Source organism: Entelurus aequoreus, linkage group LG11 (genome assembly GCF_033978785.1).
Source record: "Entelurus aequoreus isolate RoL-2023_Sb linkage group LG11, RoL_Eaeq_v1.1, whole genome shotgun sequence".
Lineage (NCBI taxonomy): Eukaryota > Metazoa > Chordata > Actinopteri > Syngnathiformes > Syngnathidae > Entelurus > Entelurus aequoreus.
In genome coordinates, this window is record NC_084741.1 from 27149852 (window position 1) to 27171266 (window position 21415).

Sequence of the window (21415 nt, forward strand, 5' to 3'; positions counted from 1 at the left end):
AAAAATGTGTACAATTGGAAGACTGCACTAATTGTAGTCAGTCAATCAGTCGACCGGTAAATGAAAATTAACTCAATAACTTTGCCGTCAATAAATTGCTGCGTCTGTCTGTTTCTTTTTTTTGGGTGTGGCATTCAAACTGCATACAAGAGTTTAATAAAACTTAACTTATTCAAAGCAACTTTGGAACTTTTCAGGATTGATTGATTGATTGATTGAAACTTTTATTAGTACATTGCACAGTTCAGTACATATTCCGTACAATTAACGACTAAATGGTAACACCCGAATAAGTTTTTCAACTTGTTTAAGTCGGGGTCCACGTAATCAATTCATGGTACATATATATACACTATCATAATACAGTCATCACACAAGTTAATCATCAGAGTATATACATCGAATTATTTACATTATTTACAATCCGTGGGGTGGGATGAGGAGGGTTTAGTTGATAACAGCTTCAGTCATCAACAATTGCATCATCAGAGAAATGGGCATTGAAACAATTTAGGTCTGACTTGGTAGGATATGTACAGCGAGCAGAGAGCATAGTGAGTTCAGATAGCATAAGAACAATATACATTAGAAATACATTTGATTATTTACATTTGGTTATTTACAATCCGGGGAGGTGGGATGTGGAAGGGGGAGGGTGTTAGTCAAGGGTTGAAGTTGCCTGGAGGTGTTGTTTTAGTGCGGTTTTGAAGGAGGATAGAGATGCACTTTCTTTTACACCTGTTAGGAGTGCATTCCATATTGATGTGGCATAGAAGGAGAATGAGTTTAGACCTTTGTTAGATCGGAATCTGGGTTTAACATGGTTTGTGGAACTCCCCCTGGTGTTGTGGTTATGACGGTCATTTACGTTAAGGAAGTAGTTTGACATGTACTTCGGTATCAGGGAGGTGTAGCGGATTTTATAGACTAGGCTCAGTGCAAGTTGTTTTACTCTGTCCTCCACCCTGAGCCAGCCCACTTTGGAGAAGTAGGTTGGAGTGAGGTGTGATCTGGGGTGGAGGTCTAAAAGTAACCTGACTAGCTTGTTCTGGGATGTTTGGAGTCTAGATTTGAGGGTTTTGGAGGTGCTAGGGTACCAGGAGGTGCATGCGCAATCGAAAAAGGGTTGAACGAGAGTTCCCGCTAGAATCTTCAAGGTACTTTTGTTGACCAGAGAGGAGATTCTGTAGAGAAATCTCGTTCGTTGGTTGACCTTTCTGATTACCTTGGTTGCCATTTTATCACAGGAAAGATTAGCCTCTAGAATGGAACCTAGGTAGGTGACCTCATCTTTCCTGGTGATAACAATGTCACCCACTTTTATAGTGAAGTCACTGACTTTCTTGAGATTGATTTGGGACCCAAATAGGATGGATTCCGTTTTACCCAAGTGTATGGATAGCTTATTGTCAGCGAGCCAGGTGCAAATACTAAGGAGTTCAGCACTGAGGATTTTTTCCACCTGTGACTTGTTCTTGCCGGATACCAGCAGGGCCGAGTCATCCGCAAACAGGAACAATTCACAGTCGCATGCTGATGACATGCCATTTACGTATATTAGGAACAGTAAAGGTCCTAATATACTGCCTTGAGGGACTCCACAGCTTACTGAGAGGGGGCGGGGACACGGTGCCGTTCACCTCTACCACCTGTTTCCTCCCCTCCAAGTAAGATTGCATCCAGCTCGATGAGGTTTTATCAAATCCGATTGCTCTGAGCTTATCCAACAGTATAGCGTGGTTTACGGTGTCAAAGACCTTCTGAAGGTCCAGCATGACCATGCCGCAGTATTTGCCCGTGTCCACCTCATGTTTGATGTGGTCAGTCAGATAGAGAAGGCATGTGTCAGTGGAGTGGTTAGTTTTGAAGCCGGATTGGAATTTGTACATGAATTTTGTATAAATTGGGCTATTGCCAAATTGGCTCTCGTTATATATAAAAAATATATATATATATTTGTTGCATGGTGTCTGTCTCCCACAAGTATATTGGTGATGGGTAATTGATGTGTGTAATGCATGTGTGTGTGTGTGTGGGTGTGTGTGTGTGTGTGTGTGTGAAAGATTGGCCATCTTTTGCACAGCACTAATTGGTTGTGGGTTGCACTGTTCAATATAGTAAGCACATTCGCCTTTAGTGCGGGTGAAATGGATCATGGTGGCAGGGTGAGCAGGGGAAGAAACTTATTTTTTTATTGTAGTCATCTTTTTCCCGTTATTTTTACAATCTTCCACTCTCATTACAGTCTTTTCCGTCATTTTGGCATATTAATTATTCAGTCATCTTCACCATACAAAGTAAGTGGCTGTTTACTATCACACCCTCATGTTAGCCTGGCGTTGGTGGAACTTTAAAGTTCAAATGCTGCAATAAGGTATCTGTTTGTCAGCTAGTGATTAACGCGCCAGTTGTCAGCTAGCGATTAGCATGCTAGTTGGCAGCCAGTGATTAGCATGCTAGTTGGCAGCTAGTGATTGGTGTGCTAGTTGTTAGCTAGTAATTAGCGCACCAAGTCTCATTGATTTGGTGCGCTATTAGCAGCATTATACTTTATTATTTATTTTCTTTGTATTGCAAAATAACGTACATTTAGGACCAGTTTAATTTAAAACATCACTTTATACAAGATTTATAAGTAGGGGGTCACCGCTCCATCTCTTAATCAGTTTGGGGGCCCTTGGTCTGGAAAACGTTTAAGACCCCTGCTCGGCAGCTTTAATGAAGCTTTCTTGCAAGACGTCACTGAAAAAGACACTAAATGCTGCTGACTCAAGATTACACTAGTTGTTTTATACCAAACAAATCTAAGGACACCACTAATGGCTATCATATGTTACCAATAGTGGTTTAAGAGAGCAGATTTAACAAATAAATGTTTATATTTGTCATAGATAAAAGTGGGATTTGATTGGCTTTCATGGCTGTCAATCTTGGTTGTCTCGTACATGCATGTATGCCTCAGGCACATGCCCACCCACTATAACGATGTTCGCGAACAAAATGATTGCAAAACGGATGCAGGTAAGCAAGACTATAAATCCCTCCACTTTTTATCCGTGCGTGTGCAAAGAACAACATGGTTTGAACCAGTACTAGGGTGGGTAGCAACGATCGCAGCTCTTTCTAACACAATCACCATCATACAGCATCACTCACTATACAGCAGCTTCAAAACCGCATGGCTTGAATTCAAATTAGTGGAAAAACATGCAGTGCCTTTACCTTGGAAATCAGAAACAATCTCCACAACATCTTCGTACACCATCAGAGTGGCGGGTCTCTCAGGTAGAAGACTCAGGCTAATGGAGGAAAACACTGGAAAACAAAACAAGGCATTAACTGCACAGACTAAAATCATAGATGAAAACAAGCTGGCAACTCCAAGTCACTGATCACTATCAGACATAACAGGTCATTAAACCATCTCTATGCATTTTTAATAAAGCCTGCTTCCTGTCAGCAGAACAGGACACCGGTCTAACCAAGCAGACTTCTTTCTTTACTCTCCCTTACTTCCTTCCTTCATTGTTCAAAACAGGTAAGCGTGATAATCCAATTGGTTGTCGTTTCGTTGGCTTTTGGTAGACCCCCCCCCCCCCCCCCAACCTCACTGCCACAAAGCGCTGTAACTCACACACATTGTAGCGCAGAGCTGAGCGTGTGTATTTGTGAAAGGGAGGCTTAAAGGCCTACTGAAACCCACTACTACCGACCACGCAGTCTGATAGTTTATATATCAATGATGAAATCTTAACATTATAACACATGCCAATACGGCCGGGTTAACTTATAAAGTGACATTTTAAATTTGCCGCTAAACTTCCGGTTCGAAACGCCTCTGAGGATGACGTATGCGCGTGACGTAGCCCGACGAACACGGGTATGCCTTCCACATTGAAGCCGGTACGAAAAAGCTCTGTTTTCATTTCATAATTCCACAGTATTCTGGACATCTGTGTTCGTGAATCTGTTTCAATCATGTTCATTGCATTATGGAGAAGGAAGCCAAGCAAGCAAAGAAGAAAGTTGTCGGTGCGAAATGGACGTATTTTTCGAACGTAGTCAGCCACAACAGTACACAGCCGGCGCTTCTTTGTTTACATTCCCGAAAGATGCAGTCAAGATGGAAGAACTCGGATAACAGAGACTCTAACCAGGAGGACTTTTGATTTGGATACACAGACGCCTGTAGAGAACTGGGACAACACAGACTCTTACCAGGATTACTTTGATTTGGATGACAAAGACGCAGACGTGCTACTGTGAGTATGCAGCTTTGGCTTTTTTTTGCGTATGTACGTAACTTTTTTAAAATATATAAGCTTTATGAACCTTGGGTTAGGTGAACGGTCTTTTGGGCTGAGTGATTGTGTGTGTTGATCATGTGTTTGAATTGTATTGGCGTGTTCTATGGAGCTAGGAGCTAGCAGAGGAGCTAGGAGCTAGCATAACACGTACCGTACCGTAAGTGCGCGTCACGTACGTAACTTTTTAAAAATATATAAGCTTTATGAACCTTGGGTTAGGTGAACGGTCTTTTGGGCTGAGTGATTGTGTGTGTTGATCGGGTGTTTGAATTGTATTGGCGTGTTCTATGGAGCTAGGAGCTAGCAGAGGAGCTAGGAGCTAGCATAACAAACACGCAGGTGTTATTATGCAGGATTAATTTGTGGCATATTAAATATAAGCCTGGTTGTGTTGTGGCTAATAGAGTATATATATGTCTTGTGTTTATTTACTGTTGTAGTCATTCCCAGCTGAATATCAGGTACCGTGAGTATGCAGCCTTGGCTGCTAAACATTCGATAACTTGACCGTATGTGCGCGTCACGTACGTAACTTTTTAAAAATATATAAGCTTTATGAACCTTGGGTTAGGTAAACGGTCTTTTGGGCTGAGTGATTGTGTGTGTTGATCAGGTGTTTGAATTGTATTGGCGTGTTCTATGGAGCTAGGAGCTAGCAGAGGAGCTAGGAGCTAGCATAACAAACACGCAGGTGTTTTTATGCAGGATTAATTTGTGGCATATTAAATATAAGCCTGGTTGTGTTGTGGCTAATAGAGTATATATATGTCTTGTGTTTATTTACTGTTGTAGTCATTCCCAGCTGAATATCAGGTCACCCCCGGCTCTCACAGCATCTTCCCTATCTGAATAGCTTCAACTCCCCACTAGTCCTTCACTTGCACTTTACTCATCCACAAATCTTTCATCCTCGCTCAAATTAATGGGGAAATTGTCGCTTTCTCGGTCCGAATCTCTCTCACTTCATGCGGCCATCATTGTAAACAATAGGGAACTTTGCGTATATGTTCAACTGACTACGTCACGCTACTTCCGGTAGGTGCAAGCCTTTTTTTTATCAGATACCAAAAGTTGCAATCTTTATCGTCGTTGTTCTATACTAAATCCTTTCAGCAAAAATATGGCAATATCGCGAAATGATCAAGTATGACACATAGAATAGATCTGCTATCCCCGTTTAAATAAAAAAAATTCATTTCAGTAGGCCTTTAAGCAGGCCCCATTGCTGGCTTTTTGGCATCAAGCGTATAAATTAGTAATGGAGCCGGCCACTCATTAGCTCATACACCTGGGGTGTCCTCATATAACTGGCAGAACATGAAGAAATAGACTGTCCCTCAATATTCTACACATACCAGGTAGTCTGTAGGGTGTCCAGGGAACAGAGTTTGGCACATATCCTTGTTTGGTTGCAGTAACAACCAACAGGGTCCCCAGGCGGTATGGGAAGCGTAGGTAGGCGTTGCCATCAGCCAGTGAGGTTTCCGTGGTTACCAAAGTGTGGTTCGCAAAGAGCTGTATGGATGCTCCATGCAAAGACTGGTGAGTGCTGGAATCGCTGAGGTGGACCTTCAGAGTCACATCTGTAAAATTAAAAGACAAAAGATTACTAAAACGCTGCTAAAATTAGTTAAAGTCCTGACAGGGTGCAACTTCATTACACATATTACTTGATGTTAGAATCAAAATCAGCTCTTAAGCAGGGCTTTGGTTCATTGCGCTGCCCTTTGCCTCCCGTCTGCAGAGAAAGCATTCCACATCTCACCTATGGGCCGGCCAGCTTGACAACTTCCTGGATTCCAACCAATGGAACTTCCCCTCTAAAACAATGGACCATTTCCCTTCGTCAGACATGGTTACACCACAGAGGACAAATACCTTATCTAATATAAAGTGGGAATACTGCATGTTGACCAGTATTACATCCCATAATGCCAATATAAAGACAACAAAATTAATTAATAAATTCCACCGGGCAGCTTTCAAATTTGAAAATGTTGAAAAACAAAACACAATTATGTGTAACGTCACATGAGATGTCAGCAAATCTCAGGTGATTTCAGCAAGTTGTGTGTCAGACTTTAAAAGGGGTGTTTCTTTTTTATACAAAACCCAAAACCAGTGAAATTGTCACTTTGTGTAAATTGTAAATAAAAACAGAATACAATGATGTGCAAATCATTTTCAACCTATATTCAATGGAATACACTGCAAAGACAAGATACTTAACGTTCGAACTGGTAAACTTTGTTATTTTTAGCAAATATTAGCTCATTTGGAATTTGATGCCTGCAACATGTTTCAAAAAAGCTGGCACAAGTGGCAAAAAAGACTGAGAAAGTTAAAAAATTAAGTTTCTCAGTTCGAACATTAAATATATTGTCTTTGTAGTGTATTCAAGTAAATATACAAACGTTTGTAAGTTGAAAAGGATTTGCAAATCATTGTATTCTGTTTTTATTTACGATTTACCTTCACTGGTTTTGGGTTTTGTATTTAAAACACTTCCTTGTGGTCTACATCAGGGGTTCTTAACCTTTTTGACTTAAAAGCCCAACTTTCTCACTACATTGGGGCCTGGGGTCCACTAAAATATTAACACTGAATTAGTAATCTTACTCTTGATTTGAATCGTACTCAATAGGCTGATGTTTGGCTTTGCTAGCTTCAAATATATTTTTTTAGTGTGACGGTTTATGGGGTGGCGACTTGTCCAGCCGTGCCTTCCACCCAAGTGCAGCGTTAATAGGCTCCATCATCCCTCATTTTGTTAATATCTATAATAGTGTTTACTAAAGGTGCAACGATGCAGGTAACCCACGTTACAATCCGTACTTTAGTTTTGTATTATGTATTTTATTTACAGACCCGGCCAATGCTAAAACCTCAGAAGAAAACTACACTCACTAAGTTTTCCTATGATACTATCACATGTCACAGTATTATTGAGAAGACTTTGAAACCGATATACCGCTGTATATTTAATACCGTTACATCCCTATAAAAAACTGATGAAAAATAAATATACATAACATACAGTTATGTTGTGCAAAGATAAATTGATAATGAAAATGCTTCTTACTTATGGTGTCAATAAAATGTCAGTGCAAGTAAAAATACAGCTTCACTACGATAGTCATAATTTTTGCCCTCGAGAAACCTCTATGACTTTAGCTCCAGACTTCATTTGTTTGATATTGTCATTACTGCCACAGGTGGAAAGGTTTATTACAACCGAGTACCCCGGCAGCCCATACGGACCACAGCTGAGACACATATTTTTTGGCAGCCTTCTCGCAGAACAATGGTTAAGAAACACTGGTCTACATAACATGTAATGCTGGTTCTTTGGTCAAAACTTTGGATGGATTATGTTCTACTGACAGTTTTCGAGTTGCTTTCTGACCGCCTCTTTCAATTGCACTGTTTTCCGCCCACCTGTTTACATTCAAGAACTCTATGTTAGCAGTTAACAGGTCTTACTGTTTCTTACGGTGTGGTGTAACATGTTTACCTATTCCTCCAATGATAATGTTTCTTGAAAGAAACGTAGAATATGTATTGCTGTGGAGGCAAGGACTGGTGACTTAAAAAGTGGCTTCGCACTGTTGGGGGGTGTTACCCACTAGGGAGGATGCGGCTTTGTGTTAAGGACTCTGCTTCCTACTGTGGAGGGATGTTAGTAGCTAGCTTGCTAGCGAGAATGCAGCCGTTTGCTTGTCGCTGTCAAATTTGCAGGACACCGCAAGAATTTGTAACCAGAATGTATCACATGGCAATAGTGTTAAAAGCTCTATTGTGGGTCACAAATTTATATCCTTTATATCGTGTATTGTCTATATCGTGCAACCCTAAGCTTAGTGTAATTCATGAATTTGACTAAACACCTAAATTAAATAGAGATTAAGCATTATTTCTATAAAAGGGAGACAAAACTATGACATGTGGTTTCTTTGGCGACATACACAACAGACCAATGTTTGATCATTGGCGGGTGGCGGACGGTTGGTGACCCTTCAATTGTGGCTGAAAGGGAATAAGCGGTAGAAAATGGATGGATGGATGGTTTTTTTGGTTTTTTTAAAATCCCTGGTTCTAAACATGTCCACCTCCCCCATTCTAAAATGCAACTGAATTTGGTGAGCTCACCTATAGCAGCACGGGACGTATGCCCTTCCCCCCACTCCAGGATCTCACGGTCGACCAGTAACCGCTCGTTTGTGGGAGTTCAACCAGAGTGCAAGCCTAAAAACAGAGCCCTGATCCAAATTACATATTTGCAGGGATAAAGTGGTATGGCACGTCATGCAGTAAGTTTTGGCAGTCCCTCGCAAAAGAATGACAACAAGCTGAGTGGAGGTCGATCATGTCCACTTTCTGACCTCTCACAATATTCTTCCCTCTATTACAATTGTGCAAGCAAAGGAGAGGCATGGATAACCCAAAGAAGAGCTGGACAATGCAAAACTGCAATCCTGACTTGGGGAGTGTCACAACCTTACTTCCTGTTCTCCTAACAGAGATCTGCTGGTTAGGGGTACCAGCTGCAATCACTTAAAAAGGTCCCCTGAGGGAGGCCGGACTGACAGGCAAGAACTCACAAATGCAACAGGCCCCGCCTAGCCCTCATCCAATAAATCAGCTTCGGGGTGACATCATTGTTAAACAAGCTCTGAGTCTCCCCTGCACTCCCACATGGAGAGAGGAAGCCTGAAGAAGAACTACAAAGCAGCATACCAACTTCATATAGAGAACAATGGCATAAAATATAGAATTGTCCAATTTTCCCATGCAACAGCTGGCAAAAGTGGCAATGCATGTTTGCATACAAGCAAAAAGTGAGAAATGCATAGGGAGAAAATGTCCAGGATGACTATAGCGTTTAAGATAGCCACAAAAGACCAAACTTTCTGTCATCTACTTGCTTTTAAAAGGTCAGCTTTGCCCCCATTTTTTGAACAACTGTAAACATCTCAGAGGTAATAGTGTATTGGAAGTGTGTGATCACAGTTTCACCATGACGCTAGAATGTATACAGTTGTTAAACGTGCTTCAAATGCACTATTTGGAACGCTAACGCTAATGAGCCGTTTGTCCACTTTCGTCTCCAATAAGCAATATTGTGCACTTTATTTACTTTTTGCATACACTACAACTCTGCACTCGTCCAACGTGATTTCATACATCACAAACTGTACAAGAACTAACATGGAGTCGGTCTGAAGAACACAACGTGCTTACGACTTTATTTTAAGATGTGTAGTGAAGCCTGGAATTTTTTTCTTACATTTTTTTTTTTTTACAAAACTATATTCAGTGGTATCATGGCTATGACTAAGTTTATACTGCAGGCCAAAGTGGCCCAAATTGGATTTTTTTTAAATCTGATTTTTTCCAGCTGACTGTTTACACTGCAAGTAAAATGTAATCTCAGACTCCAATATAAACGTGTCAGGCCCCAATGTGGCCTTGAAGTCACTTGCATGTGCATCATACAAACTTATTTGCGGTCCTTCAACAATCGCAATTTCATAGGCCTCAAAGTATATATGGTGCATTCAGAAAGGATTCACAGGGCTTCCCTTTTTCCACATTTTGTTATGTTACAGCACTAACATAACATGCTGGGACAGGGAAAACAGCTGAAGGGTACATATGTGTAAATGAATGAGAACCTCACCAAACACAATGCTGAAATCGCCAAGAAAGCACGCGACTTGAATAAACGGGGGAAAATTAAGAGAACTTGGGAGGGCCAACTGCAAAATCCACATCAAAATAAATGTAATGTTACGTCTGGGTTGCATGTTTATGCGCTAGTTGTTTCCCAGAGATGCAGAAAGACGTCAGGAAGCAGCGTGCAGGTTAAGAAAAATATTTTTTATCCAAAAACAAAGACAAAATACAAAATGGTGCCAATGGCACAGGAAGCTATGGTAAAGGCTTAACCAAAGACTAGCCAAAAACAGGAGCAAGAGGGAAGAATAACCAATGTAACTGTTGCGTGTTGCAAATAAAACTGCCAGGCAGAGTGGCGCGTGAGGCAGGAATAAATAGCTCTCTGATTAGTGACCAGGAGCAGGTGAGCGCCCCAACCACTAATCTGAGGCAGGTGACAAAAATGAGCACCCATGGCAACAAAGAAAACAAACAAGGGTGTTGAAACAGAACTAAACAACTAAGGAAATAACTAACTAAATATGACCGAGCAACAAGTCATGACATGGAGGTCCAGAAACAATAGTACTTTAGTAGTCAAAGACATCAAGGATCTGGACATCGATAATGGTGTCTGACGGAAAACGAACATTGACATTCAACTACAACGCTCCATGGGATTACTGAACAAGAAGATCAGTATTGAGGTGCACATTCAGCATAGGTCACGATATTCCAGAATTAGATAAGGATATAGATCCAAATACAAATGTTTTCTTTCATACAATGCCCTGAGAGGACAATGACCTGGATGAATGAGAACATTCATAAACATCTTTCATTCAAGGAATAATAGTTCTTATTATACAGACAAACAATATAGCAAAAACATTCAAATGCATTCCAACAGCAGACATTTGTATGCAAACTACAACAACATGAAGCATTGTTTGGAATTCAACAAACCCTTCACAGTGATCGCTGTCTCAGAAACATTAATGGATGCTAAAGAAAGAATGGATTTTGATCAGGAAGGATATGAACTAAATTATATCAACATAACCAACAATAACTTAGGGGGAGTAGCTGTGTATGTGATGAAGAACTTGAATTACATGGCAGTAAAAACATGTTATTAGCTAGTGATAAAATATTAGAATGTCTAACTATTGAGATATGTCATGAAAAAAACAAGAACATAATCATCTGCATTAATAGATCACCTAAGTCACACATTGATACATTTGACAACTGGATTAAGGCAATTTTTACTGAAATCAGTTAAAAAAAAAACAAACTTTCAACAGAGATTTCAACATTGACCTCTTGAACCCTAACAAACAAAAGTCTATAGATGGCTTTACAGACACAATGTGTAGCCTGACTTTATATCCTAAAATCTTAAAGGTCAAGTCTCAAGACACATTGCCACACTTGATTTTATTTTTACTAATGATTTTGTTAATAATACCACAAATGGTTTGCTAATATCTGACATCAGTGATCATCTGCCAGTTTTCACAATCTATGATGGAAACTACATGAGGAACATTGACGACAAAAAAAGACATTTCTAAGAATATGCACAGAACAAAGTATGACAGCTTTTTAATAATGATCTGAGAGATCAAAGTTGTGACAACGTATACAGTGAAAATGATGCGGCGTTCGGGTGGCATCCTGACCAGATGCCCGAACCACCTCATCTGGCTCCTCTCGATGTGGAGGAGCAGCGGCTTTACTTTGAGGTTCCTCCCGATGGCAGAGCTTCTCACCCTCTCTCTAAGGGAGAGCCCCGCCGCCTAGCGGCGGAAACTCATTTCGGCCGCTTGTACTCGTGATCTTGTCCTTTCGGTCATAACACAAATCTCATGACCATAGGTGAGGATGGGAACGTAGATCGACCGTTAAATTGAGAGCTTTGCCTTCCAGCTCAGCTCCTTCTTCACCTCAACGGATCGATACAGCGTCCGCAATACTGAAGACGCGGCACCAATCCGCCTGTCGATCTCACGATCCACTCTTCTCTCACTCGTGAACAAGACTCCCAGATACTTGAACTCCTCCACTTGGGGCAGGGCCTCCTCCCCAACCTGGAGATGGCACTCCACCCTTTTCCGGGCGAGAACCATGGACTTGGAGGTGCTGATTCTCATCCCAGTCGCTTCACACTCGGCTGTGAAACGATCCAGTGAGAGCTGAAGATCCTGGCCAGATGAAGCCATCAGGACCTCATCATCTGCAAAAAGCAGAGACCTAATCCTGCAGGCACCAAACCAGATCCCCTCAACGTCCTGACTGCGCCTAAAAATTCTGTCCATAAAAGCTATGAACAGAATCGGTGACAAAGGGCACTGGAAACGAGCTCGACTTACCGCCGGCAATGCGGACCAAGCTCTGACACTGATCGTACAGGGAGCGGACCGCCACAATCAGACAGTCCGATACCCCATACTCTGAGCACTCCCCACAGGACTTCCCGAAGGACACGATCGAATGCCTTCTCCAAGTCCACAAAGCACATGTAGACTGGTTGGGCAAACTCCCATGCACCCTCAAGGACCCTGCCGAGAGTATAGAGCTTGTCCACAGACCCACGACCAGGACGAAAAAAACCACACTGTTCCTCCTGAATCCAAGGTAGCCTCCTCTCCAGTACACCTGAATAGACCTTACCGGGAAGGCTGAGGAGTGTGATTCCACGATAGTTGGAATACACCCTCCGGTCCCCCTTCTTAAAGAGAGGAACCACCACCCCGGACTGACAATCCAAAAGGTACCGCCCCCGATGTCCAAGCGATGCTGCAGAGTCTTGTCAACCAAGACAGCCCCACAGCATCCAGGGTCTTAAGAAACTCCGGGCGGGTCTCATCCACCCCAGGGGCCTTGCCACCGAGGAGCTTTTTAACTACTTCAGCCCCAGAAATAGGAGAGCCCACCACAGATTCCCCAGGCACTGCTTCCTCATAGGAATACGTGTTGGTGGGATTGAGGAGGTCTTCGAAGTATTCCCTCCACCGAACCACAACATCCGCAGTCGAGGTCAGCAGAACACCATCCTCACCATACACGGTGTTGACAGTGCACTGCTTCCCCTTCCTGAGGCGGTGGACGGTGGTCCAGAATCGCTTCGAAGTCGTTTTCCATGGCTTCCCCAAACTCCTCCCAGGTCTGAGTTTTTCCTCCGCAATCGCTGAAGCCGCATACCGCTTGGCCTGTCGGTACCTGTCCGCTGCCTCCGGAGTCCTATGAGCCAAAAGAACCCGATAGGACTCTTTCTTCAGCTTGACGGCATCCCTCACCGCTGATATCCACCAACGGGTTCTAGGATTACCGCCATGACAGGCACTAACTACCTTGCGGCCACAGTTCCAATCAGCCGCCTCGACAATAGAGGTGCGGAACATGGTCCACTCGGACTCAATGTCCAGCACCTCCCTCGTGACATGTTCAAAGTTCTTCCGGAGGTGGGAATTGAAACTCTCTCTGACAGGAGACTCTGCTAGACGTTCCTAGCAGACCCTCACAATGCGTTTGGGCCTGCCAGGTCTGTCCGGCATCCTCCCCCACCATCGCAGCCAACTCACCACCAGGTGGTGATCGGTAGAAAGCTCCGCCCCTCTTTTCACCCGAGTGTCCAAAACATGAGGCTGCAAATTCGATGACACAACTACAAAGTCAATCATGGAACTGCGGCCTAGGGTGTCCTGGTGCCAAGTGCACATATGGACACCCTTATGTTTGAACATGGTGTTTGTTACGGACATTCTGTGACGAGCACAAAAGTCCAATAACAAAACACCACTTGGGTTCAGATCCGGGCGGCCATTCTTCCCAATCACGCCTCTCCAGGTTTCACCGTCGTTGCCAACATGAGCGTTGAAGTCCCCCAGTAGGACAAGGGAATCACCCGGGGGAGCACTTTCCAGTACTCCCTCGAGTGTATCCAAAAAGGGTGGGTACTCTGAACTGCCGTTTGGTGCGTAAGCACAAACAATAGTCAGGACCCGTGCCCCCACCCGAAGGCGGAGGGAAGCTACCCTCTCGTCCACCGGGTAGAACTCCAACATGCAGGCTTTGAGCCGGGGGGCAACAAGAATTGCTACCCCAGCCTGTCGCCTCTCACTGCGTGCAATGCCAGTGCGGAAGAGAGTCCAGCCCCTCTCGAGAGAACTGGTTCCAGAGCCCTTTCTGTGCGTCGAGGTGAGTCCGACTACATCCAGCCGGAACTTCTCCATCTCACGCACTAGCTCAGGCTCCTTCCCCTCCAGCGAGGTGACATTCCACGTCCCAAGAGCTAGCTTATGTAGCCGAGGATCGGACCGCCAAGTGCCCTGCCTTCGGCTTCCGCCCAGCTCACACTGCACCAGACCTCTATGGCTCCTCCATTGAGTGGTGAGCCCATTGGAGGGGGGACCCACGTCGCCTCTTCGGGCTGTGCCCGGCCGGGTCCCATGGGGACAGGCCCGGCCACCAGGCGCTCGCCATCGTGCCCCAACTCCGGGCCTGGCTCTAGAAGGGGGCCCCGGTGACCCGCGTCCAGGCGAGGGAAATCGGAGTCTCTGTTTTTGTATTCCCATAGAAGTCTTCGACCTGCTCTTTGTCTGATCCCTCACCTAGGACCTGTTTGTCTTGGGAAAACCCTACCAGGGGGCATGGAAGCCCCCGGACAACATAGCTCCTAGGATCATTGGGACACGCAAACTCCTCTACCATGATAAGGTGGAAGCTCAGAGGAGTGTATCTGGTCTGATTAGACAAATATTGAATTATTTGGCATGAAAGCCATGCATCATGTTAGGAGGAAACCAGGAACCGCTCATTAACAGGCCAAAACCATTCCTATAGTGAAACATAGTGGTGGCAGCATCATGCTGTGGGGATGTTTTTCAACGGCAGGAACTGGGAGACTGGTCAGGATAGAGGGTAAGATGAATACAGAAATGTACAGAGATATTCTGGATGAAAACCAACACTTCGCACCTAACCTGAGCTTGAGAGGTGCTGCAAAGAGGAATAGGCAAAACTGCCCAAAGATAGGTGTGCCAAGCTTTTGGCATGGTACTCAAAAATACCAAATTGCTGCCAAATGTGCATCAAAAAAGTCTTGAATGAAAATGTTGATTGTGAATACTTATGTACATGCTGTAAGTGTGTGACTGTTATGATTTTGCTTTCTAATGACCCGCCTTATCTTGCCTCTGATTGGCCAATCCGTAATGTTTCACCCTAACCTTAGCCATTTGTGACTCATCATACGAACACCAACCAATCATCATGGATTTTCTCTGTATGTATGGATGTTCTCATTCATCCAGGTCATTGTATTTTCTCCATTATTTTATTTTGGCTTGGATTCAGAATACATTTTTTCTCTTTGTAGCTACATGTGTCTAAAAATAGCTAAGCTACAGGAAAAGCTACTCGTTAAAAAAATTTGCTTAGCTACCGCCAAGGTACTGGAAAATGTAGTCAAGCTGTATTCCGAATCCAAGCCAAAAAAAAAAATAATGGAGAAAATACAATGACCTGGATGAATGAGAACATCCATACATACAGAGAAAATCCATGATGATTGGTTGGTGTTCGTATGATGAGTCACAAATGGCTAAGGTTAGGGCGAAACATTACGGATTGGCCAATCAGAGGCAAGATAAGGCGGGTCATTAGAAAGCAAAATCATAACAGTCACACACTTACAGTATGTCACACGACGACGAGGGAGTCGGAGACAGAGGGACGCTTCAAGCTGACCACTCAAAAAAAACAAAAAACATAATTAGTCATGAAGTCGTGGTCTAGGAAACCCACAACAATGCGTGTCCTTAACCATATTTACATAAATGTATGAGTTTAGAAAAAACAATGCTTAAAACCTTAGTTTTTAGTTGTTTACTCTGTAAACCAAAATCATTCTTCATCAAAGGCGTTCAACACAAATTTAGGAACACACAATAAGGTTCATGAAAAGTTTTACTGCCCATAACAATTACCAACTGTTCCCAAACAACACACGAGTCATGTTTTTGTCAAGATATAGATAGATTCAGTTTTTTTTTACTGCAGGTACAGAAAATGAAAAACCTTTTAGGGGTGGGCCAATGAAAAGTCAAACTAAAATGAATACATACAGTGCGGGTCACAAGTTGTAATTGGCAAAAGCAGAAAGTGGCACCGGAGCCATATCCTGTTGGAGAGAAATCACCTGTACTCCCTTTTTTAACTCACGAAGAAAGAGAGCAAAACGTTGATTAGGTGGCAGATATATATATATGCAAGGCCATTTTCAAGAAGGATATTTAAAGAGAAACCACATCTTGTAAGACGCGAGGTCAGCCGATCCCGGAAGCTAGCTAAGCTGTCCCGGCGGTGAGATGGTTTGCCCGCGGCTTTCAGTCAAATCAAAAGCTTATACAGCGTCGAATGAGTGCTACAAATACTGAGTTCAAACATCGTATTTCTTTATTTGTTCACGTTTAATGTTTTTAACAAATAATTTTATTTGGACAGTACCACATAATATATGTTTTAATTGCTGATGCAGGTTTATTGATTTTAAATGGGCCAAAAATAGCCCATTTTGTACACTGTTGAGGCGATTCATGGCCCAGTAGTGAGCAAATGTGTTTCTGTATAGTATTTCGAAAAGCAATAACTAAAAGCAGTCATGTTAAGCTGGAGTGACAGTAGTGATAGGCATTTGTGTTGAAATAAGAGACTTTGACTATCGTAATGTTGAGCGTCCTCCGTGCTCTTTGCACTTCTTTAGCCCGAGGGAGAGCCATATATCCGGCCATTGCCGATGGTTTCGTGCCCGTAGTTTTAACAACGTTTGGAAGTAAAGCTTTACATCTTTTACTTTACTTTTTTAGACTGCAAGAAATTGACTTAATTATGTTGTACTAATGTGTGGCCGAAAGAGTGAAGTATTGTAAATGTGTGCATCAAAGTACCGATATTAGTTATTGCTATTTTTTGAGTACATTTGCATGTTATTTGAAAATATTTACTTCTATTAATTATTAATGTGATCTTGTGTTCAACTTTTCTGTTTTTTTGCTGTACAGAACAATCAAGGAGAACTTGGACAAGGCAATTTAAAAGTATCAGTAGAGTGGAAAAACAAGTTGACTTTATATGCTTAATTGTGTTTCATTGTATCCATTTAACCATATCCAATTGTTTTTACAATCCGCAAAGTATGTGAAAACACTGTATGACCATCACACAATGCCACAAATTCAGTTAGCCAGTTTGAATATTCTGTTCCAAATATCTTTGACTGTTTCCGGAGATTGACGTCACAGTAGTAACATTTCTGCAACATGTTATTAGATCAGTCATACAGGAAATTCGCAAAAATTTGAAAGACGTGAAGTAATGATAAATGGGTTATACTTGTATAGCGCTTTTCTACCTTCAAGGTACTCAAAGTGCTTTTGACAGTATTTCCACATTCACCCATTCACACACACACATTCACACACTGATGGCGGGAGCTGCCATGCAAGGCGCTAACCAGCAGCCATCAGGAGCAAGGGTGAAGTGTCTTGCCCAAGGACACAACAGACGTGACTAGGATGGTAGAAGGTGGGGATTGAACCCCAGTAACCAGCAACCCTCCAATTGCTGGCCCGGCCACTCTATCAACTTCGCCACGCCGCCCCTACATTTATATAGCGCTTTTTCTCAAGTGACTCAAAGCGCATTACATTGTGAAATGCAATATCTAAGTTACATTTAAACCAGTGTGGGTGGCACTGGGAGCAGGTGGGTAAAGTGTCTTGCCCAAGGACACAACAGCAGTGACTTTAAACATAATCCAATCAAATTGAATTAATTGATTAGATTGATTGAAATAAGTGTTCAAATATTACATTACATTCACAGGTTATACGTTTTTTATTTCCATGTTTGCTGTATTTTTTGTGTTTATTGTATTTAGCTTTTTATGACTGCCTATATTTGATTACAGAGTACATCCATGGCACAAGAAACACTTCCTGTAGTTGACTTTAGAATTCAGTACACCTCTGTACCAAACACTCTGAATACATATACCGTTACAGACTTAGTATCTAGATAGTGATTCTCCAATTGTGGTTCTTCTTCTTCTTCTTTGGTTGTCCATCGATTACGATTGGGTTATTGAGGGGGGTTTTGTATATGCCATTGCATGTGGCTGTGCAGGCCAATGCGCGACCCGCATGGTTTGCCACATGTGGGACAGATGTAGTCCACGCTTGAGAGGGGGGCCCCTGCAGCGCGCTGATGTCGCTGTAAACGTTGTTGTTTTCCCCTCTCAGTGGTCTGCTCCTGGAGATGAGCAATGCCGGCGTGACTGCAGTTGCGCCAGGTGTGGCGATCAGCAGCCAAGACTTCCAGTGCGGAAGGCTGGATAGCACAGCGCTTCAGGAGGGTTTTTATGTGGTCCTTGTAGCGTTTCCGCTGACCCCCAGGAGACCTACAACCTTCCTGGAGTTGGCCGTAGAGGATCTGTCGGGGGAGCCTCTGGGCGGGCATGTGGATTACATGCCCCACCCAGCGCAGATGTCTTTGCGCAAGGAACACTTGGATGCTGGGTGTTTGGGTCCGGTCATAAATATCCACATGTGGGACTCTGTCCTCCCAGGTCAGACCCAGGATCCGTTGCAGGCAGCGGATGTGGTATCTCTCCAGGATTCTGACGTGCCTTTGGTAAGGGGTCCAGGCTTCCGAGCCGTATAGCAGTGTGGACAGACAAACTGCTTTATAAACAGCTGCTTTGGTGGAAACTATCAGGTTTCTGTTCAGGAAGACCCTGGTTTTGAGCCTACCGAAGGCAGCAGACGCTAAACCAACACGGACCTGGATGTCATTATCGATGTTACAGGTGGGGGACAGGACACTTCCGAGGTAGGTGAAATGTGGAACGATGGTGAGCTGCTGACCATCAATGTTGAAGACAGGCACTTCTGACTGGTGGGTAGAGTGTTGCGCAATGATCTGTGTTTTTGAAATGTTGACCTTGAGTCCTAGGGCACTGTATGTGGATGAGACCACGTTAAGTGCACGTTGTAGAGATTCTGGCGTGTGGGCAAGGAGAGCACAATCGTCAGCATACTGAAGTTCTAGGATCTGTTGTTTTGTAATTTTAGTGAAGGCCTGGAGGCGCCGGATGTTGAAGAGACTGCCGTCCAGCCGGAACTGTATGTGGATGCCATCTGTGGTTCCCAGAGCTTTGTGTGTGAGGAGGGTGACTGCTGAGAGAAAGAGGTTGAATATGACAGGGGCTAGGACACATCCCTGCCTGACCCCGACTTTCACATTAAAAGAGGGGGATTGCTGGCCTCCAATGCGGACACAGGCTCGCATTACATCGTGTAGTTGTCTCAGGATGTTGATGAACTTTGGCGGAATCCCCAGCTTTCCCAGTAAGTCCCAGAGGAGATTCCGGTTTACAGTGTCAAATGCCTTGGACAGGTCGATGAAGGCGATGTACAGATGCTGGTATGTTTGTCCTGGGTATGACTCAAAACTGCATCCGGTGATGAGGCTTCAGTTCGGGAGTTCTGGAGTTTTGGGGAAGGTGGAGTTACCCCTCAGTCATCATTGCTCCCAGGTCCACTCTGACCCGGGGTGGTAGTACCGGTCAGGGTCCCAGCTATGGGTTAAAATAGCTTGCAGAGACCGCCTCAAAAGTCTCTGCCTCATTGACCAGTGCCTACTGGCTAACCACTTGGTTATAGGCTACGGGAGAAAACCCCTAACGAAAAATGTGTGGCGAGGACCTGCATTAGGCAGTCACCAACAGACCGGTGCTCTGGCAGTCCTCTGCAACCCCATGCGGCAGAAGGTCGTCATGAGCTTTTCATGCCACTGGAGGACGCCACATAGGGCCAAGACAAAACAGTGCGGGTAGAGACTGCGCACTTCTACCACCACTTAAATCAATTCACTGCGCAGGTGTTTTGCTCCTCCTCAGCACTGCCCCCAACCCCCCCGCCCTCAAGTCCTGCGGCGATGGGGAAGGGTGGCTCGTACAGGTCAAGGATGTGACTGGCAGTACCTAGCCCAACCCTGCACGTAGGCGGCGTGCAAGTGAAGGTCGCTGTGGCATGGGATGGAACAGCATGCCTCCCCGGCAGCTTCGCACGTGACTGAGCAGCACCGCTTTGCTCACCCTGAAATGGGAAGGGCCTAGAAAAGGTGGCCTAAAAATGGTCTGTTCCTCATCGCCCGGGCAGCCTACCGCAGCTGCCGGGCCATCCCTTTATGCGGTCGAAAACAAACGTACAAGAGAAACAAAATTCCCTTCACAATAGCGTCATGGAACGTCTGCACACTTTTGGATGTGCGTGATCTCTCCTGCCGCCCGCAGCGAAGAACAGCACTCGTTGCGCATGAACTAAACCGATACGGCATTGACATTGCCGCCCTGAGCGAAACCCGCTTACATGGGGAAGACTCAATCACGGAGGCGGGAGAAGGCTACACTTTCTTATGGAAGGGTCATCCAGAAGGCTCCCGTCGTCTACATGGAGTGGGTTTTGCCGCCAGGACATGCCTTCTTCACAATATCCCAGAGTCTCCAGTGGGTATAAGCGAAAGGCTCATGACGTGGCGTGTACCACTCACCAAAAATCGCCATGTCACCCTTATCAGCGCCTACGCCCCAACCCTGGATGCAGACCTCGAGAGCAAGGACACATTCTATGCCTCACTAAACTCCGCCATTGAGGGAACGCCTCCCACCGACAAGCTCATACTCCTCTGGGATTTTAACACGAGGGTGGGCTCTGACAGTGGGCTCTGGACCGGAACACTTGGTCAGCACGGGGTTGGTAGGCTTAATGATAATGGGCTTCGCCTCCTTACACTCTGCTCTGAACATCAGTTGATCATCACCAACACCCTGTTCCAGCTCAAGGATAAATTCAAGACCTCCTGGCAACATCCTCGCTCCAAACATTGGCACCTCCTCGACTATATTATCACCCGTCGTAGAGACAGGAAGGAGGTCCTAATCTCCAGAGCGATGTGTGGAGCGGACTGCTGCACTGACCATCGAATGTTTAGAGCCAAATTTCAGATGGAAGTGCACCGGATATCCGTAAACTTCTCCAGGTAAAACACAAAGCCCATGCTGCTTACCTGGCCAACCCACAATCCATCACACTAAAGACTCGACTCTCCTCCATAAGAGCCGAAGTCCAGCGTACCCTTAGAGCCATGGAAAATGACTGGTGGATCAAGAAAGCCAGCGAGATCCAACTTTATGCTGACACAAACAATTCCCATGGATTTTATGATGCCGTCAAATCCATATATGGTCCACAGAGAAAAAACATAACCCCAGTCAGATCGGCAGACGGAGTCACCCTCTATAACAGGGGTGGGCAATTAATTTTCACCGGGGGCCGCATAAGCAACCCGAGCACTGCTGGAGGGCCACACAACAATATTTCAAT

General features: G+C 44.2%; 1 protein-coding gene across 2 annotated transcripts in view; it reads right to left on the reverse strand.

Moving 5' to 3' along the window:
• The window catches only part of fam171a1 (family with sequence similarity 171 member A1), a 73333-nt gene that overhangs the window by 36114 nt on the left and 15804 nt on the right, over positions 1 to 21415 (reverse strand). The window contains exons 1-3 of one of the 2 annotated variants that reach the window (XM_062062828.1): positions 8457 to 8570; positions 5663 to 5890; positions 3223 to 3315 (exon numbers count right to left, since the gene is read on the reverse strand). In XM_062062828.1, coding sequence (XP_061918812.1) covers positions 3223 to 3265 — 43 coding nt within the window. In that variant the 5' untranslated portion in view covers positions 3266 to 3315; positions 5663 to 5890; positions 8457 to 8570. Of the gene's footprint in view, positions 1 to 3222; positions 3316 to 5662; positions 5891 to 8456; positions 8571 to 21415 lie in introns of those variants that run through there. The other variant, XM_062062826.1, reaches the window with a different exon arrangement.